At 41.2% G+C, this 26,453-nt stretch overlaps 1 protein-coding gene across 1 annotated transcript in view; it reads left to right on the top strand.

The window, feature by feature from the left end:
• The first annotated feature begins 2,446 nt into the window (after positions 1–2,446).
• The window catches only part of LOC121614931 (double-stranded RNA-specific editase B2-like), a 36,174-nt gene continuing 12,167 nt past the window's right edge, over positions 2,447–26,453 (top strand). Inside the window, exons 1-3 of the mRNA XM_041949032.1 lie at positions 2,447–2,516; positions 21,771–21,857; positions 22,704–23,644. Coding sequence (XP_041804966.1) covers positions 2,447–2,516; positions 21,771–21,857; positions 22,704–23,644 — 1,098 coding nt within the window. The remainder of the gene's footprint in view (positions 2,517–21,770; positions 21,858–22,703; positions 23,645–26,453) is intronic.

The raw sequence follows: 26,453 nt of genomic DNA, 5'->3' as shown, positions 1-26,453 counted from the left end.
AAAAAACTAAAAATTGTCTCATGGTGATGACAAAACTCCAGCAAATCACTGCACGCAACAGAAGTCCAGTCAAACCACAACTTCTTGTTCTTGCATTTGTCAATAATTCATGACAAAATGTTTGTGCCTTTTTAAAATTAACTAGAATAAAAGAGCCAAAAGAGAAACTTTAGACATATTAGTGTTTTCCAGCGTTGTTATGGCTAATATTCACACATCCAGCAGGCACAGAGTGACATCAGCATTTATTTAGAGATGCTGCTTCACTCTCCATCAACTCCAAGCATGCCCCTCCATCACCAGTCACCAGCATCTGTTAGTGTTTCACTCTGCTGTGCTCACATTTACTTACAACGCAAGATGATTGAAGGCACGTGATAAGAAACCGGATAATCGGACTCAGCAGTGGAGCTTTGGGAGTCAGTGAGGTGAAATACTACTAATGTGACTCCCAGAGGCTCGACACGCCGCCGTCGGCGCACACCTGGAGATAAACGAGCAGGTACGGCATCTCGCTAATGCTCTGAAGAGGGAGTCAGTCACTGGAAACCTGCAAACCGAGAGGACGGAAACACAGCAAAGGCCAGACGAGAGGCGTGAGGTGATTAAATGTGATGAGAGCAACAATAAAATGTTGTCAGGGAGCAAAACAGAGGAGCGATTTGTGTCTTAGTTTCAATGTAACAGTCAGATTATCAGTTTCAGAGAGGTGATTGGCAGGGATTAAACCGCTGCTGTTCACTGGAGGCGAGGAGATTATGCAAAGTTGGTATCATGATGGAAAATAGTGAAGTGAACAGTTCATACTGGAGCAGGAGGTCTGGTATCAGGTGTATAAAGACGTTTTATTTTGCTTTGTCGTTGTATTCTGTGGTTCATTATTGAAGTTCTGATCAATTCAGTTACTAATTTTCCCATTAAGTATGTTCAGGTTGTTAAAATCTTTTTATTCCACACATCTGACAGCATCACACACAGTATATGATCTGTGCCAGCTCTTCATTGATGCTACATGGTGCGTACTCTGAATGAAATAATAAAACATTCAATCAAATATTCGACGTATATTCTGTAGGATTTTATACACATACAATACATATACAAATATTTGGCATATTTGGAAGCTTTGGGACCTCAGCTCGAGTTTAAAATCAGGTTGTGGGGGTTTAAGCAAACTTTGGCAGCACAGTTTCTGCATTGTTAGACCCACCAGCCAGAGAGTTGGATGAAAAGCCTCAGTAGGAAACTAGAAATAATAATATTCTAATTGAGTTCATTTTGAGTTGGTTTGATAGGAGGCACTGTTGTTTTTATGACAAAGTGCTCCCATAATGCTTCTGACTGGGTTCTGTGGAAGATTTAAAATGCCTCCATGATAAGAAATAAAGAGAAATACACTCCACATTTACTGCATCATTTTTCAGTTAAAACAAAGCTAAACGGGGCAGTTATTTCATTTTAATCTTTAATAACCGAATGGAGTGTTTGCCATTGTTACATGAACTGAAAATCTAATTACCAAAGCCCCGCCCCTTTCTCCACCACCCAAGCTCTGATTGGACAGTCTTTCCCTTTGGCATTAACATTGCTTTCCCTTTTTTAAAACAGAAGAAGAAGAGAAGGTGAGAACGTTCAATGACTCACACAAACACATAAACATCACATTCACCATGTGACACAAAGAAATTTAAGTTAGCAGGAGGAACCACTCCAAATAAAAACTGCTTGGGGGAATAGATGAACGCCAGTGAAATGTAAGAATTCAGATTATAATATGAAGAGGAACAGTTTATTGTACAGATATGAAAGGACGTAAGCAGTGATTCAGCATGTTTTCTTGCCTTGTTGGACTTCATTGCAGTGAACTCACCACTTTTCCAGATCACAGCTGTTAACTTTGTCTGGAAATGTTATTTATTCATATATTCAACTTTTCAGTGATGCATTCTTTAAATGTTATCTCTGGATATCATGGAGCAGTTTCTTTACACTGCCACGTTTGTAGCGCTGGTGAACAGATATTTTTTCTCACTGAGGTTCATTTAAACCTCTAAAAACAGACAAACTTTATGACTTTACGACTGTGCTCGATGACATTCTTCCTGACTTCTCTGCATCAGCTGAATGAATGCCATGTGATGCAATGTAGCATGTAGGCAGTGAATGTTGCAGACGCTGAATCACAGCCTGAACCGGAGCTCTTCCTCTCCTCATGATGTCACAGCCTGAACAGCCGCCTGCCTCCTAAAGCCGGCAGCAGGGGGGAGAAGTCAGTCGCTGCACAGGGCTCCTGCTGCAGAGCTGCACTCTGAATCTTCCCCGAGCGTTCTGCTTCAGACAGGAAGACGAAGGAGAGGCGGCAGAAGACAAGGCTACTGGGAAAAAAAAAATACACTGAGAAGAAGTCTCCTGAATGGCACCAGTGCATGGGACGTGCAGCCGAAACATGGACAGGTCAGACTGTGTGGAGAAAGGAAAGTGCAGGAGGAAGAGGAGGAGGAGGTGTAAAGGCAAAGGTTAGTGCAGCGTGTTTGGTGAAGTTTATGAGATTGTCACTGTGATGCTGACATGACGCTAATATTCATGCCAGTTTGGTTTGTTTACAGTGACTTTATTACGTATGATTCTTTAAAAAATCCATTAAACGATCAAACAGGTCTTTTCTGGTCAGCCGTGTGTCTTAAGAGACTTGATTTTTGTACTTTTTGGGATATTTTTTAATCCCCACACACTTACTATTCGTATATAAAAACTACATTGCATCACATCACATTAATTTAGCTGATGCTTTGTTCAAAGCAAGTTACTATAATTGCACTAAGGAAGAGCTACAGGTCATCAAACTACAGTTGTTATTAGGTGTGTGTTTCCCCAAAAGACTTACTACAATCATCCTGTAATAATTTCATACTAACTTGTATGTGTTCATCGTGACTTTATTACAGTTTACAGTGTTTTGGAGGCAGATGTGACCGCACTGTTAGACTTAAACCAGATAATCACAGTTGTAATGTTAGACTGAATCCCAGAAGGAAAAAAAATTATCTCCTTAAACGTTTTATCAAAATCAGGTTTAATCAGAAAGTCTTCTTTGGCATTTGGGTTGTTCTTTAGTTGTAGGTGTATATTCTGCTGCGGTCACTGAGGCTGAGGCAGCCAATGAGACTCAGTTTTTAACACATAAACTTCCATTGACTTTGACTGGATTTAAAATAAAAATAAAAAACTCTTCCATGCTATCAGCTCTAGATGGAGGTGCTGCAGTGCTTTAAGCTAAAGGCTAACATCAGCATGCTAATATGCGTATAATGTCATCCATGTTCACCATCTTAGCTTAGCATGTTAGCATGCTAACATTTACTAATTAAAGGCAACGTAGAGCTGAGGCTGACGGAAATGCCATTCATTCATTTTGCACGTATTTGATCATGAGCCAGAGTACAGTGCAAATTAAATATTCAGGTCTGATGATTTTTCTAAAGGAGAGTCAGAAAGTTTGGTGAAAAAGGAAACAAAGTTATCATAATTAATCCCGAGCAAAACAGGAATGTGTATTCCCAATTTCATGGCAATAAATCCATTTTAGCTGCCAAGACACTTCAGAGGCCCTTTGCTAGCATGGCTAAAACTGGAAAGTTCAGCAAGAAGCAGGAGAAGAAGAAGAATTTTCAGTCAAGAACTACAATATTGAAATGAGGACTTCATAAGAACACAAACTGTATGAACAGAACTACATGCAGAAAGCTTCTTTGCTCCCAGAAACTCTAAAATCCTGTTTAATCTTCAAACATCCTGAAGGAAACACGAGTCACAACTGTGTCCTTTATTTGTCCTATATTTCACACCAACACAAGTAAATCAGAGGTTCAACAAAAAGCCTGAAGCGCTGTATGTCCACTGTCTGTTCACTCTGCATCATGTACATGTATATGCCTAAATGAAATGTCTCGTGGTGCGAGTTCTGTTAATCATAATTACAGTCATCTGGGTAACAGGTCAGCCTTTTAGGATTAAACTGGCATTGTTCTCCACATGCTAATCCTCAGTAAATGCTGCAGATTACTCCGTGATGGCTTTTGTATTAAGTCCAATGGTTATTCAAAGTGCACTAAGCCTATTCCACTTTCATTAATGACCCATTGGCCTTTTCAGTGCTGGAGTGAGAGTGTGTCCTCTTTGAAAAATAAATGCTCCCAGAATATCATTACTCAATGCAGCTCCCAAAATCCCACTATTTCAGAGCCAGGATGCACTTAGCTAATGCTTCCACTGTATCCAACAATGAGCTGTACTTTAATGCCAGCTGTCATTTTAGAAACAGAAGGTGGCATCTTTTTCTCAAACGCTCCCTGAATGCACAGCCGGGGGGAGATGTTGTACTCATTCGTCCGGCTGTAATTCAACAATGTTTGGGTTTCGCTGCTGCTTTGTCCTCACTGAAACACCTGAACAACGTAAAAACGGCCAAGTCTGTTCTTCTTCACCCTTCTTTCAGTCGGTTAACTGCATCACAGCTCACATCTGGTGAGGACGAGACGGACAGCCAGCTGACCAAATCATTCTTTCATGGTCATGATGTCGTCTAGCAAAATCAACACAAATCCAGGTCAATGACGGCAGCTCTTCTGTGCAGTCGGCTATACTGACATTTAAAATGAGCAAAGACAAAGTAGAGGTCGCCTTCGTCACCGGGAAGCTTACGTCACTGCTTCAGAAAAGCTTTTTTGACCTCGTACACACCGAAACACTGAAAAGCTGCGTTTTGCGAGAGAAACGTGTTGTTTTACTGTAGATAGACGGCTGAAACAGAGAGAAAAAGATACGTACATATAAACTCCTTCATTAATGTAACGTAATTTCATTTTTAAAAAAATCCTCAATTAACAATCATCAAGCTAAAGTCAGGAGGTGATTAGCCTAAAGGTTCATTGTTGTTTGCCAAGGAATAGTTTCAGCACGTTACTCCCCGACTAAACCTGCTAATTGTCATTTCAGTTTGCGTTCAGATAAAACAAACAAGTTATAATGTGTTGGTCAGTGAGCCTTAGAGGTGCTGGTGGAAGTATGTTTGGAGGCTGTCTTTATACAGAGCCAGTCAAGCTGCTCACAGTCTTTATGCTAAGCTACGCTAACACGTCCTGACTCCAGCTCCATAACCTAGTTGATGTGCAGACATGTACTGATCTTGTCATCTGACTGTTGGAAGATCGTGAGAGGACGTATTTCCCAAAATGTTGAAAGGGTTCGATAATGAAAGCACTTAGCCGTGAACTGGACTCATGGGTGATACAGCAGAAAGTCAAGTGATCAGCTGATCTCCAATTACGGGACAGAGCGCGCTGAGTAGGGCTACATTCTGAAATGATTTCAATAATAGGGATTTTTCTCTGTGTGCAGATGACAGGACGGAGTTGTTACAGGCTTTTCAGTAAAAAACAAAATGCCATTTGGCTGCAAAATCCCTTTCTGCTGGCTTTTCAGTCAAATTAACAAACTGTCATTTGTTGGCTGTAAAATCATTTGATCGTCCAGCTTTCAGTGAGGATTATGATTCTCCAACATGGAACAAGCAGCTGCTGTCTGTCAGAGTTTTGTTTTTGTTTTGTTTTTTGCTTTTTTGATGACGCTTCATGCGTTTGGACATATCTGTATATTGGATGCATTTTGGATAAGTGAGCTTCATCGTGCAGTCAAACTTAGTGGGGCATGTCAGTGCGCAATTTCACTGATGGATTCTGCAATCTCCACACTTCTCTGGGGCTCTGGCTTCATGAAAACATTAGCAATATGGTTTGTGTGCCCATTTAAGTTAATTGCAGGGATGCTCAGCGGGTAAAGTGTGTACTAACTCTGCAAGGGTTAGGGGTCCCATTTGTCTGCAGCTCAGTGTGAAGGGGCCCACTGTGAACACTGCCAAGGTTTGATCCCCACTGGAGCTGAATATATATTACCAAAAAAAAAGAAAAAAAGAGCAGATTTCCTGCTCTGGATTGTGTCTGAATAATTTTTCGCTATCTCAAGATCTCAAGTTAATTATTTTGAGATAACAAAGCTTGTGTTCTCATGATAATGTGACGGCGGGTGCAGAGAGAGACCCAGGAGCGGAAACGGAGAAGGTTAACAAAAGTTTTATTTTCACAAGAAAGGCAATAACTCAAACAGTCGCTGGCAGCGTGAGGTCCAAACAAACACAAACTCAGAGAGGTCCAGAGAGTGCTGGGCTGTGTGGGCATGGGAGGCACATGGTACGTGGAAGTATACTCTGGCGTCGAGGAGCGTCTCCGCAGAGGTTAAATAGGCGTCCTAATTTCAGGAAGTGAACTCAGGTGTGCCCAATCACTCCTCGACGCATCGGGGGGGGAAGGGAGCCTCAGGAAAACAAAACGTAAAGTTACAGCCAACACAACAGAACACAGGAAGTGGACCTTCAAATTAACAGCACAGACAATACCAACCACCACAGATAATTTGCTAATTTATCTTGTAATTTCAAGAAAGTAAAAGCCAGATTTAGGGCAGCTTTACTCAGAGGTGTGGTGATATACATTACATACACACCTGCAACAGGTGTGTACACCTACCTTAAAATACCCACAGATAAGTATCAGTGCTCATCTTGCAGACTGCAGGCAACCATTAAAGACACACTTTAATGCAATATGATGACATTTACTACACATGAGAGGCTTTTGTTCCCCGATCTTTGCCTTCAAGGCAGCTCTTCTGTCCAGGCATCAGGACTCTACAAAAACAACACAAAGCTCAGGGAGAAGAGCTGAAGGTCAAACAAAAAGTCCATTTCGTTACTGCCATTGTTTATTAGAGTGTGACATGGATCAGTCTTGTTAGCACACTAGCAGCTAGCTAACTGTTCATAGAAACTACATATATAAAGCCAACACACCAAGGCTCATTATTAACCTTCATGAAGAAGAATGGAGCTAATTTAAAGAAATGTGATGAAATTGAAACACACAAGCGAACTATGAGTACCTCCAGTTTGAGTGCTTTTGTGAAAACTGCAGTATTATTGTTGAAAGCTACAGTATACCCACCTACAAAGACACCACCGGCATTACTGGAGCAGTCGGGGGTAAAGGGCCTTGCTCAGACACAACCTGTTCCACCTCTGCCCTCTGGTAGGTGCTACAGAGCTCTGAACACCAAAACAACCAGACAGGAAGCAGCTTGTTTCCACAGACCTTCACTCTGATTAACTGTGATTTTCAATATTTTTCTGCACCTTCATCGCGGTGTGAGCTACAGTCGCCTTAAACTAGATTATTTTATAAGCATGACAGGTTATAAAAACAGGATGAAGGACAATCTGACCAGTGAGTGCACATCCTGCTACTGAACGCTGCACATTAAGTGTTTGAAGTAATTTACTGTTTTATCTTTTTTGCTGTTTGAAATTGTTTGTTTGTTCTTTCATGTAAAACTTTTACACTGCTGTCTTGGCCTGGACTCCCCTGAAAATGGGAATCTCAATGGGAATATTTCAGGAAAAAAAAGGTTAAATTAGAAAAAAATTCATACATCACTTTCATCAAATATGTTGAACTGCTTCTCGTGCTACATTTAGAAGCGATAAGAGATAGAGGAGAGGGTGTTTGTTTTTGTTTCGAACATGCAGCCTGAACAGATGAGTTTCAGTCTGCAATAGAAGATGTGCAGAGTTTTATGTCCTGACGTCAATGCGGAGCTTGTTCCACCATTGCGTGGTGAGCCCGTGGAGAGGAATGGACACACAATGACTCACAGTCCGTGGGCCTCACTGGGCTGGCTAAATACATAGTTTTGTAAAACCACTGTTAACCCAGAACACACTGGAACACCAAGATACTGCTTTAAGATTTACACACTTCAGAGTACAGTTTTAAAACTCTGTTTTGTAGGAGAAAAATGCTTTATACTCTGGTCGGAGGGCTTGCTTGCATTGAAGCATGACTCCCAGTCTTGTTACATACCTATATTGAAGCATGACTCCCAGTCTTGTTTCATGCTTTTATTGAAGCATGACTCCCAGTCTTGTTACATGTTTGTGTTGAAGCATGACTCCCAGTCTTGTTACATGCTTGTGTTGAAGCATGACTCCTTATCTTGTTACATGTTTGTATTGAAGCATGACTTCCAGTCTTGTTACATGCTTGTAGTGAAGCATGACTCCCAGTCTTGTTACATGCTTTTATTGAAGCATGACTCCCAGTCTTGTTACATGTTTGTATTGAAGCATGACTCCCAGTCTTGTTTCATGCTTTTATTGAAGCATGACTCCCAGTCTTGTTACATGTTTGTATTGAAGCATGACTCCCAGTCTTGTTACATGCTTGTGTTGAAGCATGACTCCTTATCTTGTTACATGTTTGTATTGAAGCATGACTTCCAGTCTTGTTAGATGCTTGTAGTGAAGCATGACTTCCAGTCTTGTTACATGCTTGTATTGAAGCATGACTCCCTGTCTTGTTACATGCTTGTAGTGAAGCATGACTCCTTGTCTTGTTACATGCTTTTATTGAAGCATGACTCCTTGTCTTGTTACCTGCTTGTAGTGAAGCATGACTCCCAGTCTTGTTACATGCTTGTAGTGAAGCATGACTCCCAGTCTTGTTACATGTTTGTATTGAAGCATGACTCCTTGTCTTGTTACATGCTTGTAGTGAAGCATGACTCCCAGTCTTGTTACGTGCTTGTAGTGGTGCATGACTCCCAGTCTTGTTACCTGCTTGTAGTGATGCATGACTCCCAGTCTTGTTACATGCGTGTGTTGAAGCACGACTCCCAGGCTTGTTAAATTCTTGTATTAAAGCATGACTCCTTGTCTTGTTACATGCTTGTAGTGATGCATGACTCCCAGTCTTGTTAAATGCCTGTATTGAAGCATGACTCCCAGTCTTGTTCCATGCTTGTATTGAAGCATGACTCCTTGTCTTGTTATATGTTTGTATTGAAGCATGACTCCCAGTCTTGTTACATGCTTGTATTGAAGCATGACTCCCAGTCTTGTTACATGCTTGTATTGAAGCATGACTCCCAGTCTTGTTACATGCTTGTGTTGCTGCTTTTACTTGAATGAAGGATCTGAATTCTTCTCCCGCTATCTGTCATGAATGGCAGCTAGATTTTGTTGGTGACTGTTAGATAGAATTTAACCGCACATAGCTTTACCCAGAACTCTATGGCCTAAGCAATATTAAAAACAACAACAACAATGACTCACCAACCACACATACAATCTACAATTAGAGACAAATGAAGCCTAATCTTTCAAACTGATAAAGTGACAGCAGAGCAGCAGGCAAACGTTCAAACGAGGCCATTGTCAGCAGGCAACAGTCGGCCATAGATTATTGCTGGCATTGTTATTATCTCTCATTGCAGTTTCATTGCATATTACCATATGTTTCAGGCAATAATTTCATCACTCATTTCCAAATAATGATGATCAGCCTGTTGATCTGAAAGCAGGAGTTTTGGCTGCCTTTGTTGCTGGCGTGTGATTTGATGAGTTGCTGCTCTGAACTAAATTTAGACTAGAAGAGGGAAGCTTTGTAGTCTGTTCTCACTGCACAGGAAAGAAAATGATATTTGACATGGGTCTGTGGTAAAATCACATACACTCAAGTGCAACAATTAAATTAGACAATGAATAAATAAGAGCAGCATGCAAATGTCTTCCTGACTTAATGAAATAATAACTTAACATCAGGCTGTGCTGCTGTGTTTCTCCCTTGTAGAAAGTTTCAGTGTGTTGCATCTTTAACCACACCCAGCAGTGATGTCACGACACACTTATCTGATCTGATCTTATCTGGTCAAATTCTAACTGTTAAATATACGTCGTTATGTAATGTCCTGACCATTGTGTGTATATACTACTTTTTGCTAGAAGTCCTCCAATGCAGTGCTTCATAGTTTAGAGCTGCAAATACAGTTATGTGACACTGCACCTTAAACTGCTCTTACATGTGTTTGTTAGAGATAAAAACAGAACAAATCACTGTGAATGTTCTGCAGAATGAGCACTTTTAATTTGAATTCTTTAAGCACATTTTGCAGACAATACTTGTTTACTTTTGCTTCAGCAACATGCTGAATTCAGGACTTTTGATTGTAATGGGGTATTTTTATACCATGGTATTTCTATTGTTAATTAAGTAAATGATTTAAGTACTTCTTCCATCCTGGTTAGTTCTCCAGCTAGCATATCCAGGTTCTCAAAATGGGGATAAGGGCTTATCCAGGATTCTGAAACCAGAATAAAATGTTTACATGCACAACACATCACCAGAATGCTCCAAAAGTCTGATTTTTACTAGAAAAAGGAAACGGAAAGTAAAACGAAAAGTAGTGGGAAAACAAAGCTAAATTAAATCTAACTTAAAATGACTGTTCAAGAAAAACTAAAACTATTTTGCCTGGTTACATGAATAATTCATATAAAATAGGAAATGAATGAAGCTCAAAATACTAACATAAACAGTGATAAGGGCTGTTTTTAATGAAATACTGCGAAAATAACACACTGCAATAAGATAATTAAACTGATCATGAATTACAAGCTAATAAATTTTAAATTTTGGTTAAAATTGGTTTGGGAACTAACAAATATTTTCACTATCGATTTTCTCTCAATCAGCTGATCAGTTGTTTTGTCTATGCACTGTCAGAAAATGGTGAAAAATGTAATGTAATTTCCCAAAGCACAAGGTGGCATCATTTGTCCAACCAACAGTGCAAAACTGAAAGATATTCAGTTTATGACTCAACTGCGAGTATAACAAGCATCTGCTTGAACATATATGGCAAAGGATTGTACATCATTTATTCCAGTTAATTGTTTATTTAATACCAATGACTACATTTTGTCACCATGAGCAGGATTTGAACCTGCGAGGGGGAACCTCATTAGAGTCCAACACCTTAAACACGGAGCCAGCCATCACAGCTGTTTACAGTAACCATGGTGACAACAATCACTCATCTATTCATATGACCAGAAAGGAAACAGAACTCATCAGTATACAAACACATTTTCCATTCCACCACAATCACACTCTTCTTATCTCAAGCATCAGCTCTAAAACACTGCTGCTGTTGTGAAGAGGTCGTTTCGCTCCAGCTGCTGTCTGCCTGGCACTCAGTTCTCTCAGATTGCTTCTCACCGCTTCTCCATCACAACTGAATCAGCATATATAGTTGTAGCTGTTTATTGTGTGTTTCAATGTTCTCAAACTACATTACCGGCAGCACCAGACAAGAAACCCAAAAAACGTCAGCGCCAAACAGCAGTCACTGTTAGAGCCAGATATTTTTCTCAGGAGTTGGTGGAGACCAAACCAGAGATAACAGGAGAGTGAATACTGGGCTTACCTTCATCAAATGGACAGAAGCATGACTCCAAAAACGAATCCCGTGCTGTCCTCAGTCTGCTGATGTGTACAATGGGAACTATTTGCTAACATGTTAGTGATAATAGCTTTATACTAGGTGTGTGTGCTTGTTTTTGAGTTGTTTTGCCCCCGGGTGGCCAAAAAATTCAATCAGTTGAAGATTTAAGTTTGGAAAAGTTAAATAAAACTAAATAGTGGCAGTGAAGGTTTTACGACCTCCTGTGCTCCTTCAGATCTGACATGAAAGGCTCTAAAATAGCAAGTAGACTGTCTCATTCGTCTATAACAAAAACTTATGCCGTTGGAATCACTGTAAAATGCAATAATCCCATAAAACTAAGGTTGGATGTGAAGTCCTTCCTCCACATTTTGTAAATTGTCCCACAGAATTGTCCAATATAATATAAACATAGTCATGCAATGTGTCTGCGATCTGTAAGCACCTAGTGTTGTTATTCTCATTCACTTTCTGTGCACTTGGGTGGGTGTAAGGGCACGTGTTTGTCTGCATATTCATTAAATGGTGTGAACGTTCAGTATTATTAAGTATTATGTGCAAGTGTCTGTGTTCATCAGCTCATTTGAATGTGCTGTCAGCTACTTCTTTTCTCAACCTGCCCACACACCTACAGAGAGGTGATCAAAGCTCAAAGTGTGGCATTATCATGGCAAATCTTCTCAGAGATGAAAGATAAAAAAGGATAAGTGAGACGGGCTGTTTTTTACATTGAGTTTGGAAAATGTAGGTTTCTTTATTTCAGATCCTTTGTGAGCTGCAAAACAGTTGATATGATTTAGTTTTTTCTTCATGCAAGAAGGAATAATTTCATGTGTTGGCTCTGCTCCACTGCACAGATCCTTTCTTTACATGGACTGACTCCAAAATGAACATGAATGTGTTTATAGAGGATGATTTAAAATTCAGTCTATCACACAGTGTTTGGTCGCACCAGAAAGCACAATCAAAACAAATCTCAAGCCATGTTCATTGAAACAAGAGATTATGAAACTTCGATTATGAAAAGGACCATCAGTTTTACAGCCTCAGTTACTCTCTACATTCAACTCAGTGATCAGAATCATGATTTCAAGGTCTGCGCAAAATTCAAAACCACAATCACGGAAAACATGGAAAAGTCTTGGATTTTGAAATCTTGCTTTTCAGGTGATGTCGTGTATGGAGCGTACATTGACAAGTTCAATATCAAGTATAATTAGAAAATTCCTAAATGTCCATAATAATTTCCTTGTTCCTAACACTTACCAACAGATCCAAACAAGTAAACAATCAATCGGATGCTCCAAAAGTCAGATTTTTACTAGAAAGGGAAAAATGAAAAGTAGTGGGAAAACAAAACTAAATTAAATCTGGTCCTAACAATTACCAACAGATCCAAACGAGTAAACAATCAAATCCTTGTGTCAGACATCGGACTTGTTAGGATTTGTTAGGATTAGGTTAGGAATTGTTAGGATTTGGTTAGAAATTGTTAAGGTTTGGTCAGGAATTGTTAGGATTTGGTTACAATTTGTTAATGTTCATTGAGGATTTGTTAGGAATTGGTTAGGATTTGATTAGGATTTGTTAGGAATTGTTAGGATTTGATTAGGATTTGTTAGGATTTGGTTAGGAATTGTTAGGATTTGATTAGGATTTGTTAGGATTTGTTTAGGATTAATCAGGATTTGGTTAGGATTTGTTAGGATTTGGTTTGGAAATTGCTAGGATTTGGTTAGAATTTGTTAAGATTTGGTAAGGATTTGGTTAGGAATTGTTAGGATTGGGTTAGAATTTGTTAAGGTTTGGTTAGGATTTGGTTAGGAATTGCTAGAATTGGTTAGGATTTGGTTAGGATTTGATTAGGATTTGGTTAGGAATTGTTAGGATTGGGTTAGAATTTGTTAAGGTTTGGTTAAGATTTGGTTAGGAATTGTTAGAATTGGTTAGGATTTGTTTAGGATTTATCAGGATTTATCAGGATTTGGTTAGGATTTGTTAGAATTTGGTTAGGAAATGGCTAGGATTTGGTTAAGATTTGTGCAAAAGTCAGATTTTTACTAGAAAGGGAAAAGGAAATTAAAACAAAAAGTAGTGGGAAAAAAACGAAATTAAATCTGTTCCTAACAATTACCAACAGATCCAAATGAGTAAACAATCAAATCCTTGCGTCAGACATCTGACTTGTTAGGATTTGTTAGGATTTGTTAGGATTAGGTCAGGATTTGGTTATGATTTGTTATGATTTGGTTAGGAATTGTTAAGGTTTGGTTAGGATTTGGTTAGGAATTGTTAGGATTTGGTTAGGAATTGTTAGGATTTGGTTAGAATTTGTTAATGTTCATTGCGGATCTGGTTAGGCATTGTTAGAATTGGTTAGGATTTGGTTAGGATTTGTTAGGATTTGGTTAGGATTTGTTTAGGATGTATCAGGATTTATCAGGATTTGGTTAGGATTTGTTAGGATTTGGTTAGGAAATGGCTAGGATTTGGTTAAGATTTGTCCAAAAGTCAGATTTTTACTAGAAAGGGAAAAGGAAAGTAAAACAAAAAGTAGTGGGAAAAAACGAAATTAAATCTGTTCCTACCAATTACCAACAGAACCAAACGAGTAAACAATCAAATCCTTGCGTCAGACATCTGACTTGTTAGGATTTGGTTAGGATTTGGTTAAGATTTGTTAGGATTTGGTTAGGATTTAGTTACAATTTGTTAATGTTTGGTGAGGATTTGTTAGGATTTGGTTAGGAATTGTTAGGATTTGGTTAGGAATTGTTAGGATTTGGTTAGGAATTGATCAGGATTTGATAAGGATTTGTTAGAATTTGGTTAGGATTTATCAGGATTTGGTTAGGATTTAGTTAGAATTTGTTAATGTTTGGTGAGGATTTGTTAGGATTTGGTTAGGAATTGTTAGGATTTGGTTAGGATTTAGTTAGAATTTGTTAATGTTTGGTGAGGATTTGTTAGGATTTGGTTAGGAATTGTTAGGATTTGGTTAGGATTTGATCAGGATTTGATAAGGATTTGTTAGGATTTGGTTCGGAATTGTTAGGATTTGGTTAGGAATTGTTAGGATTTGGTTAGGATTTATCAGGATTTGGTTAGGATTTGTTAATGTTTGGTAATGTTTGGTGAGGATTTGTTAGGAATTGTTAGGATTTGGTTAGGATTTGTTAATATTTGGTGAGGATTTGTTAGGATTTGGTTAGGAAATGGCTAGGATTTGGTTAGGATTTGGTTAGGAATTTTTGGTTATAGTTTTGGAATACATTTGGCAGTAAGTTCGCTGGAGGGTGCATGCGTCACGTCCTGCGCAGGGAAACCCCATTGGATTTCAAATCCAACGCCTTAACCACTCGGCCATCACAGCTATAAGAAGGCCATGAGAAACAGGAAAAGAGGAAACAAGATCTTATTATCATCAATTATGTTCAAAGACTCAAAGGCGCCTGGAGTTTCGATGATGAAAGACGAAGATGTTTTTCTATCCTGACTTTTCATTCCCGTGCTTTCAAACATCAACCGTTGTGGTAATTTTAAACAAATCCTGCGTTTGCATGTTTGGTTTGGTTTGGTTCGGCCGGTGTGAGAGCTGTCAGGTGAACTCTGGTGTGGACCAACCAGTCAAAACCTCTTGAACATGTGGGTGTCAGTCTACTTCCAAGCAGGTGTAGCTTGTTTGTGGTGCAAAGCAGACCTTAGCCGATAAATATATGTTTGTATCTGTTAAAATCCTGGGAGTTCAAAATTGGCAAAAAGAAAAAGGGTTTCTAAACAATAAAAGACTCAAAGCAACAATACTTTGCTACGCTAAGTCTTTGTATTCAGGCTCATATAAACCCCAGGAAAGTAAATAATGTAATAAGCAAGAAAGGTCAAGGAAATCTCATTAAATAAGAAAATAATGAACCAAGCATCTACTATTACAAGTATCATTACTAATACAGAGGCAGTATATAGAGAAATTATTCCAAAAAGTTTCCATATTTCTTTGCCCTTGAGAAAAGACAGTCCACATTACAAGTAAATGAAACCGCTTGCCATTAATTATGCTTAGCAAATGAGATTATCCACAGCTGTCAGACCATACACACACACACACACGCACGCACACACACCGGACAGCGAGCGGGTGCCTCTCACTTCCCCCCTGCCATGCCTAATTTCATTATTCTATTAAATAAGGTTCATTAACAGCGGCTGGATGGAGAGACCTCGCTTCTAAGGTTTGATAAACACAAGCACTGTGCAAGCTTCCTGTTCGGCTCGTCTGTCTTTCCTCTCATGTCCCGTAAGTTATATTCTTTTGTGACCGTTCAGTGAAATATTAAGAGCAGATTTTTTTCTACTTTCTGCTGTGAGTGATGCCTTTTTACTAGTGAGTGAGGGCTGTTATAGGCTACTATAAGAAGGCACACCTATAAGAACGTGTGAAGAGCACAAGTGCCAGCTAGTATCAGACCCATCTACGCCACATGACTGTCTGCAGGCTACGTTCCTCCTTTCCTGACGGAGGGCTTCAGAGCTGGTTTTAGCCGCTGTGATGGCCGAGCTACCCGGGGACCGACAGACTGGCTCCCCTCCTCCAATCGCCTCTCCCCGTTTCCATCTTTCGCGGGCCAATCGCGCCTCGCCATTTCCATCTTTCGCCGGACGGCCAATCGCGGCTCGCCATTTCCATCTTTTCCCCCGGCCAATCGCGGGCCCCCATTTCCATCTTTCGGCCGACGGCCAATCGCGGCTTGCCATTTCCATCTTTTCCCCCGGCCAATCGCGGGCCCCCATTTCCATCTTTCGGCCGACGGCCAATCGCGGCGCCTCATTTCCATCTTTTCCCCCGGCCAATCGCTGAGCCCCATTTCCATCTTTCGGCGGACGGCCAATCGCGGCGCCTCATTTCCATCTTTTCCCCCGGCCAATCGCGGCTCTCCATTTCCATCTTTCCCCGAGGCCAATCGCTGCCGGTTTCCGGCCAGTACGAAAATAAACCCGGGAACGGGAGCCGGCCGCGGTGTTCACGTCTGAAGCCGCTTCAAGTGTCCTGGTCCGCTTCTGCTGCTCTCAAGTTTCATCCGCCGACATAATGAGGTGAGCTGCTGCTGCTGGCGAACTTATTTTACGCTTATTTGATTTTGACGACGAGCTAGCTAGCTTCTTTACGCTGTTACGCTATATGACGAGCGCTATATCAGCATTAATGTCGTTGCATAACGTTACTGTCTTGGTGCACGTCGGTGCAGATAATGTCGCCGTTAATTACTGTCCCTGTCTGTGTAGATTCAGATAAAATCACATACAGCGACGCATAATTATAACCCTCTTTTTAGCGTGCGATTTCAGTCAAGTTAAATTTAGACTTTATACTGGTTTTCCTCAAAGAACAATGCATAAACTTAACGTTTTATTACCCTCATTGTTCTAACAGTAACGTTATAATGTTAGAGCATGTTCTCTTGTAGTTCTTCTTAATATTATTATTGTGCTTATGATGATGATGATTATCATCATTATCATCCTGGAAATAGTGACACAATGAATGTCTTTTAAATGACCAAACACAACAAATTAACCTACAGTTATTGATCACATGGTTACTATCTGAAGGCAACAGCCTGAATCTCCAGCTGTACCCCCGGAGGGCCTCCACAGATGAACCAGGACTGTGAGGCTGCATCCCTGGTAGTGAAGCCTCCCTCACTGCTTTCAGCCACTCAGGGGACCCTTTTCACTGCGTCAACATCTACAGCGTCGAGGTGCTCGGGAGGAAGCGGGGCCTCTTTTCAGCCGCCTGCTGTTTACTCTGGTCAGTTATCATGATGAGGTTATTTTTCTTATCCAGAAATACAATAATCTGATGCTGTGACAAGTTACACTCTGACAGATGTGTTATTTGTCTGTCTGTGATATTGTGTGTTTTTGATTTTGCTGTACTCTTATATTTATCAGGGTGAAGATGAGCGCAGTGTCCCAGGGATGAACCGAGTGGACAGCCTGGCAGAGGATTTGCTGGGGCTGAGGACTGAAACTGGACAAACACTGAGCAACCAGCAGGCCACCACCATCAAAGCCCTGTGGCAGAACCTTCTGCGTATGCCACTCGCTGCTGCAGCGAGTGGCATACACTGCATGGCACCGCGTGCGTCTGACAACAGGACACTTCAGGTGTTGTAAAAAAGAAACCTGAATTTAAACCAGGTGTGGAGAGCATGTTATGTTGTGGCTGAGCATCAACAGGATCCCCTGCCAAGTGGCCAGACTGTTGTCGTCTCGTAGAGTCCAACTTTGTCAGACTCTGTAACATTAAGAGGCCTCAAAAACAGGCAGTTAACCTCTGACAAGATGGACTCAGATTCTCAGAGACTACAGCAAGATCAGGCAGCTGGTCCTGGGTAATGGTACGGTCATGCACAACACTACTCTGCAGTTGTTTGATGTGAATCAGACGGTGGCACAACAAGCGACTGACGAGGCAGAAATGTAGTATTCTGCTGCGAGGAGTCAACCTGCCTGCTGCCTCTATTCCTGCAGCTCCTGTCCCTCTCCCACCTGTACAGCCATGCCCCACAGCCTGCTTCTTCTGTCAGCCCATTGCTGTAATAATTTTATTATCATAACATGTAACAGGTCTGAAAGTCAGCATTACAGAAATAATAATAATGCTGACAAATATTGTGTATTCCTGGCAAAGTGTGTCGATATTGTGTTTTAGTATATACAGTATATATATTGTAGAGCAGTGTTTTCTAGCTTTAATTATTATACTTTGTATTCAGTTTATTTATACATTTTCTTTCATTAATTTCTTTGTGTGTGTGTGTGTGTGTGTTATGGTTACAATTGTGTGCATGAGAGAGAATTAAGGTGTATATTTTCTAATAAAATGTATATTTCTACAGCAGTACTAATGAATCATTTCTACTAAACATATCTGTAAAAACAGGAGTCAGGTAAAGTTAAGCTTTTTGCAAACTCAAGCAGACAATGAAATAACAAGAAAGGAACCAAACAGTATTGCAAACAGTTCCACATTGTACAGTCAGCTAGACAAGGCAGCTGCATTGTTGCAGTGCTTTATTCCATTAGTTGTTAATTAGATTGTATCCTTAAATTGCATCTATTACTAAAGAAACACACAAAGTTACATGTGTGTATGTGTGGTTCTCAAATGTTGCTATTCAAAATAACCCACATTCCTATTTGTGTTTTCATTTTAAGTGATTTTTGAACGATTCATAACACTTTGTAAGAGTTCGGGTTTGTGGAGATATGGTCCATGTTGGGATTGAACCGGCAACCTTTGGAACCAGAGTCCCCCTACTGTACGCCAGCAAAAATTCACGTTTGGACGTATTTCTCAAACTGTCAACATAAAAACTCACTCCTATAACTTCCGGCGGGCAACAGAGCCGATAATCACTGTCATTTCACTTCATTTTCTCCTTTTCTCTCTCTTTTTCTTCCTTTTTCTCCTTCCCCCTTCTTCCCCCTTCTTCCCCTTCTTTCCGCTTCTTCCCCCGGCCATACAGACTATTGTTCCCCAGCTTATTGCCACACCAGAGACAGACAGACTGGTTTAAGTCATTGAATTGCAAGTGATTGTTCATTCAGACCATTGTTAATCCATATAACAATTACGTTATACAGTTGACACAAACATACAAAGAAGGATGCAGGCTGCAAAAGAGTAGAAGTCCTCTGACTGACCTGAACTGGCACACTGACTGTCTTTATAAAAGTCCGAGTGGTTCCTTAACAAGAGGCTTCCTCTCACCTGTGTAGAGAGACAGCAGCTGCACTTACATCTCTAAATTGCTTCACGAATCCATTTTGCAGATTTGCTTGCGAAGAAGATTACAGGTAGATTAAGCAAATCATTTGTCATGCTGCAACCTGCTGAACCTCCACTTAAACCAAGTGTAAAGTCTAATGCTGCAGTTCACAAATGGGCGAGCTGATGAAGTGCTGCTTGAATGAGACAGAGCGGGTCCACGAGTGAGGGGAAATAGAGCGAGAGACGGATGAAAAAGTGAAAATGACGAAGTGTGGGAAGGTGTGAGGGCTTAGCCGATACAACGCAAAGAAAAACACAGTTATTATCTTTTTCTTCCCCCAAAAATGGCCCCATTAGCCTTGATGATGCCCGTCATTAAAACATCTCCAACCTCCAGCTGCCTTCAGAAGCTCAGACTCACATCATTACATTTACATCCCATCTCACAGCTCTCGCTCATATCAGCCCACCACTTAATGGCTTCACACACCTGATATAACTGCAAGGTGCAAGGTTAATGCACAATAGTTTAGCGTGCACTCTTCATTATTCTAATGACTTTTAGTTTGCATTGCAGTGCCCTCCAGAATCACCAGGCACCAGGGGCAAAAATGGGCCACACAGGCAGTAAAATTACCCACCAGCAAGTCAAGACCTGCATAATTCACCTTATAGTCATTGTTTCAGAAGTAAAGCAACTTATTTGATACCAATATGTTTTTTTATAACAATTTCACTGTTTTACAGTTTACATTTTTCAGTGAGAGTCTTTATGATCAGCTTCTCCTCAGAGCACAGCTGATTCTGTTTGATTTGTGATTTGAATTTAAAATAATTATTCCTTTGAGCTTAAAGCTAAAATAAAAATGAATTATTTTATCCCAAAATGCTACAGAACATGTTTGTCTAAAAACAATTGTAGCTATCATACTGGCACCTACTGATAATTATGGCTTTAACAGTGAATAATAAAGTGTCTTAAAAGGGCTCATTATTTTAACGTGGATCCATTATACACTTGTAGCTGGCAGGTATTAATAATTCATGAACAGTAGATCATATAAATATAATAATATAATTTGCCACTGCAGCCTATATTCCTCTGTGTTTATGTCTCTATGTGGAGTATATTCTGCGCCACATGCACTGCTAAACAGTGCACTGCTAAACAAATGCTGTTATATGGTGGCAAGGCACCAGATAAATCTAAATGGGGATAAATGGGGTCACTGGTTCAGGGATCAGCTGGTGATCTATTACAGTGTTGCAGCTGCGGGAGTTTCCTGAAGCAAAATACCAAAATCAAAAGATGTGGAAGATATGGCAAGACTTATAGTTGAGTTTAGAGCAGGGTGGAGAGACCTGCACATAAAAAGGAGGTGTTTCATAAAGAAAAACGGAGTCTCATTTGTTGTTAAAACCCTCCTTTTCTTTCCACTGTTCTCCTCTTGAGCTGTGGTGGAGTTTCTACCTGTAAGCACCAGCAATAAACCTGCACACCAGCACCAGGAGCTGTTACAAACAGCATGTTTAGGTAACGTCATACAACGAAAAGACATGTTTAATATTCTAGTCCTGGAATTTGACACCTAAAGTCAATAAAGCTATTAAATCATCACAGTTATTGCCCCACCAGTGCTGGATATTTGAGGCAGATACTGGTATCAATGCTAAAATCTAATATATGATGATTTACTATTACTTCAATGATATATTGGCAACACATTGCACAAAGCACATTCATCAGATGATGAATTAGCTTTTTATTAGCTTTGTAAAATGTATCTGCATTTCATGTTTATAGAGATTTGTCAAGAGAATTTGCTAATCAGACGTTATCCTTTCTCTGGATATCTGCAGGCGACACTGAAAGCCTCATGTGATTTACCAAACCCTCTAACAACACACTGCTGTTTCACATAACAACAGTGGATTTATTACACGATGAGAGTAAAGACGAAATCAGGCGAAACATGGTTGTTTGCGACAGGAAGTCATTTTTGCCCAACAATAAAAAGGTGGGATATTTTCTTATACATCTAATTGAAAAGCAGCTGTTGCACCAGGGACACCTGTTTTTGTGACAACTCACCAAATCTGCCGAAATCTAATGAAAAAGATTGTGCTTGATTCAAAAACTGTGTGACTGGGTTTATAAGACGGAGCTGCTCATTCAGCTGAAGGCCCTCAATGCTTCCTGTCTGAAGACCTCGGTCCTTATCACCGACACCTTTCAATTACCCCGGCTGCCTCTAAGCCGCCTTTCTGTTTGTTTTCACTCCGTCCATTCAGTGGGAACTCTAATAGCCCCGCCGGCCTCACTCACTACGATTGCGCTATCGCCATAAATGTGTTTACCTCAGTCCATTTCATTACTTTTATGGTTGGGAGTGAATATAAAACGATGCAGTACAAGCGTTCACAATCACGACTGTAATTGGGCTCATTTCACAAACACAAAAATCTCAGAGATGAGTTGTTTCTATATATAAGCGCATGGCGGGAAAATACTGTGTCTGTCCGTTTGGGACACATATGATGTCGCGTCACGCTGTGGAGGAGATGCTCAATAATTTTTCCATGTATTTATGACGCTGTTTTTCAGGACGGAGCAACATCTTGTCAGCCCTCATCAGTCCTGTGAGATACTGGGACACCGGAGCATCATCAGCTGAGGATGCAGACAACTCAAGTAAAAACATTTTATGCCAATAAAACTGAAATTTCCAGTTGTCCGCTACTGGACAGATTGACCACAGACGCCAAGTAACCAACACACTCCACTGCATCTGCATGCTGTAGTAACCGGGTTACAGCTGATATTTCTTAACTGTCAGGTAGACAAGACACCTGGTTTCCCCAGGTCAATTTCTCCTGATGAAGGCTGATTCCTCTGCCATGTAGGCCTACACAGTGAACCGGGTTTCTGATTGAAGCTGCCTGCAGACGGGAAAAGCAGACACATCTACACGGAGCGACACCTTCTCGTATTCAAAGTGATTCTGTCCGAGGACTGAAAGTGAAACTAAACCAGAAGTCTGAAGTGTGTTTCCACAGCTGACCATTCGACTAACTGTTAACACGTTTGCACTGTGCGCTGTCCGTCCTCTCACTGCACCAGCGCTCACATTTAAATTAGAAAGTCATGGTTCCAAAAACAAGGCTTAAATGTCATAACTGACTGACTGCATGTATACGCAGTGAGCTGGTTTGAGTTTGTCCAAAACTTTGGTTTATGATCAAACGCCTGCAAAACTAATGACATTCCCATCAGCCTCAGCTGCACTTTATGTTTAGTGCTAATCATCAAACGTAGGCTTGCTAATACACTAAACTAAGATGGTGAACATGGTTTACACCTACTTAACATGAGCATCATTGTGAGAATGTTAGCACAATTTAGCTCAAAGCACCGCTGTACTTGAGTAGAGTCTCATAGAGCTCTTGTTACTGACATGTCTTACTAATGAATCTAACTAATCTTATTGTGAGTCTTTCCTCCACGTTAAGTCCCATCATGGTTTTGATCTGTCAACAGGTACAAGCAGTTTGGAGAATCAGGATGATAAAAGCCACACGGACTGTGATCCTCTACGCAAATATCACCCGTCAACTTTTTGCACAACTTTCCCTGCACACGAACCAAGAGCTCTGAAGAGGAAGCAGCCGTCAGTGGCTGGAAAGGACCGGCTGCTCTACCAAAGCCACTTCGCATGTAAAAGAGCCGGCTGGGCTGTCACTCAGAAGAACGCGCTGGTGCAGCTGAACGAGTTACGACCCGGTCTGCGGTATGAGATCATGTCAAAGACTGGCCCGCTGCACGCTCCAGTGTTTTCTGTAGGCGTGGAGGTAAATGGTTTCCACTTCGAGGGCCGAGGGCCGACAAAAAAGCAGGCTAAGATGAGGGCTGCAGAGCTGGCTCTCCGGTCATTCGTCCAGTTCCCGAACGCCTCGCAGGCTCACGCCGCCATGGCGACCTTCACCAGCAGTCCTACGGACTTTACAGCAGATAAACTGGACATCCCTGACACATTCCTGAAAGAGTTTGAGCCATCGCTGCGTGAAAACTGCGACCTCCTGCACTGCAACACAGCAAAGAACGAGGTCTTCTCCAGCATTTACAACCACAGACGACTCGTCCGACTCACGCTGGACTTGGTCTCCTCAGCAAATCCAAAAAGACGAGCCCTTAGGGCCTCGCTTTTAGAGCACCTGAGCCCAGTGGTCCTGCTCAACGAGCTGCGACCAGGACTCAGGTACATGTGCCTGACAGAGAGAGTTCACGGCAGGCCAGTGAGGAGATTTGTTATGGTGGTTAGGGTGGAGGGGAGGGTGTTTGAAGGGTGTGGTCACAGTAAGAGACTGGCCAAGGCCCAGGCAGCAGCAGCCGCCCTACAGTCTATTTACAACATAAGTCTGGGACCAGAGAGGAAGGTCATGGGCCTCCCGGGCAGCAGAACCAAAAATCAGCTACCTCAGGTGAGTCGGTCAGTGTTTTGTTACCACCACACAGCACGTAGGTTTAAAGGTGTCTTCTCATTAGCGAAAAAGCACACTGCATTCGGATTTTTAGTGGCTTTATGGCAAGAAATTCCATGATTCAGAAGGAAAATACAGTGCAGGATGGTGAAAGAGGCCATGGATTGGCACTAGATTTGGCACAAACGCTGAGAATACCCGAGAAACTGATGACATTCATCACCCACAGCTGGAGATTATATATGACACAATTTTCAATAAAACATTTTGATAATAAACATTTTTAATTTCATCATTAAAAACATGTTTCCTCACTTTGAGACGTCAGCGGCGACACGTCAGCTTCAAGCAGCTTCGCTCTTTATCTCTTTAGCTTTCACCGGCCCTCTAAATGGTCTGGATAAATGGGTCCGAGGTGCGCCGCACGCCACCAAATGGAGTGAGCGGCACATCAGCATGGCCATCATGTCCTGAGGCCTGAGAGCCGGATGGTGTCCTGCACGCTCGTCTGCAGCGTCTAAACAACTTCATTATGTCTCTGAGCCTCCGGGAATTGTCCTCTACGTCTTTTGCTGTCGTGCTTTATGAATACAAGAAGATTTGTCTCCCAAGATCGGCTCCGCGGAGCTGAAGGGGGTGACTGAACCCAGCTAATACCATGGCGTCATCCGAATATGCAAATAGACGGACATGTAGGTACTTTATTAAACCCTGGGGGAGATTCAGTGAGAGCATCCATAGACAGGAGGATGCAACGGTAGCATTTTGGCTGAAAAGAAGCATTTTGATGCTCTAAATTTGAACAGGGTGATTTTAGGCTGATAAGGCCAACACCTAGCAATCTGCAGAAGCTCCCCTCCTCCTCTTTGTCTCGATTTTTTTTCACATCCTCCCCAACTGATCATTTAGCATCATCTCCCCTTCAACGTGAGCGGTCTGTCAGGCGGCGTGACGCATTAATGAACATTATTACAGCACATTAGGGATGAAGGAGGAGCGGCAGCAGACCAAGGAGATTGAGGTGGAGCGAGAAGGCGGTGTGAAGAGCATAATAATCTGACAGATAATTGTTTAACACACTCATTACACACGACCTTGTGCCACTGTCATCCTGAGAACGTTGAGCAAGAGAGTTTCGCTCCAAAGAAACACCTGATCTGACGAAGCCGGAGCCACAGAAAAAGACATTTAACACGCCGACAGTCAGGCGCCGAGGTCTTGTCCATGCTTCTGACGGTTTGGGGTAATTAGTTTTATAATGTAACGCCATGTGAGGGACCGACAGAGCTGGAAGAAAAAAAAGACTTTCTTCTACATCAGTCTGACAAACAACAAATTAACAGGGATGCACTGATCCAACTCTTTCAGGCCTGATATGATAGCTGTGCTTTGGATATCAGCCCATATAGAGCGTCGATCATTGGCAGTGTTTAATGAATTAGCTGTATGCCTCACAGTATGGAAGTGCAAACTTTTATGGTAAAGCACACCAAGCTTGACTCAAAATGTTTTCCTACGTGTGTAAAACAAAATATAACAAAAAAAAAAATACATTGATATAAATTGACTAAATTGTTAAAATGATCATATCCGATACCAGATCGGGCCATTGTCACCAATACCCGATCCAGCTACTCGATACCTGATATCGGTATCAGTTATCAGTGCATCTCTACAGTTCCCGAAGCGTTTTAACCATCGGGAAATTACAGGATATGGTCAGTAATAGAAATGATAATTCAGCAGGACGAAAAAAGCCGAGCTGAAGAGGAGGCAAAATGCTGCGTGAGTCAAATCTGTCATGTCAAATCAGAACACGCACACACGAAACATGATGTTGTTCAAACAGGAACTGCTAACAGCTCATTCAGCGCACTTTAGGACACCAGCCTGCAGTTGGCAGTACAACAGCACATTTGGTGATTTCATACCCAAACAGGCCTATGTGTTGGCGTTGGTGCAAAAAATGCAGTGCAAGGACAAGATGCCCTCATGCGGGAAAAAGTCCACATTAAGGACGTCCATCCAGATGGGATTGAAATTAGAGGAGGACCAGTGAGTTCACATAAAAACCAGAGGGAACTGCAGCTGTTTTCATTACTGGGATGGGGGTGAAACACGCATACGTACAGTAAGTACAGGACAGGAAATGTTAAAATCACCTCCCTTAGAGAAATAAATCCAGTCCAATTTAAATGTGTGAACAGGTCACCTGGTCTTGGCAGCACAGCAAGGCCATCAAATAAAACAATGATTTTAATGAATTTAGCTGAAGGGTTAAGTCTGATTTTATTTTTAAGACATAGTATAATTATCAGTGAAATAAATGAATAAAAAATATGTTTATTTCATAAAATAATTAATGTGTTAAACATTATGTTTAAGTTGCTGGTTCCAGTGGAAACATAATCCCATCACCTGGACTGTGTTAGTGCCGTGCTCTACCCAGTAATCCATACTGTCACAAATCCTGTGACATTATCTTCATCTTTATCCCTCGTGTAATTAAAGCTGCATTAAAGACGAGCATGTTTTTTTCTCCTGACGCGGATGATCGTGTTCGAGCGCGCAGTAAGTTGTTGAAGGTTTGGACCGTCAGTGGAAGTCTAGTTTACGCACCCATCACATACAAATTAATGAAACATGAATTATTTGCAGCTAATGCTGGGCTCAATTCAGAACGGCAAACATTTCATCTTCTTCCTCCAAACTGAGGGCAGATTGATGGGCTGAGAGGTCTTTTCTTCGTACATTCAGCAGCACAGATGCAGCATTTAGCACAGATGATTTTTACATGAGCTGGTCAAAA

This window comes from Chelmon rostratus, chromosome 12 (genome assembly GCF_017976325.1).
Source record: "Chelmon rostratus isolate fCheRos1 chromosome 12, fCheRos1.pri, whole genome shotgun sequence".
Lineage (NCBI taxonomy): Eukaryota > Metazoa > Chordata > Actinopteri > Chaetodontiformes > Chaetodontidae > Chelmon > Chelmon rostratus.
This window is presented reverse-complemented; position numbering and strand designations above follow the sequence as displayed.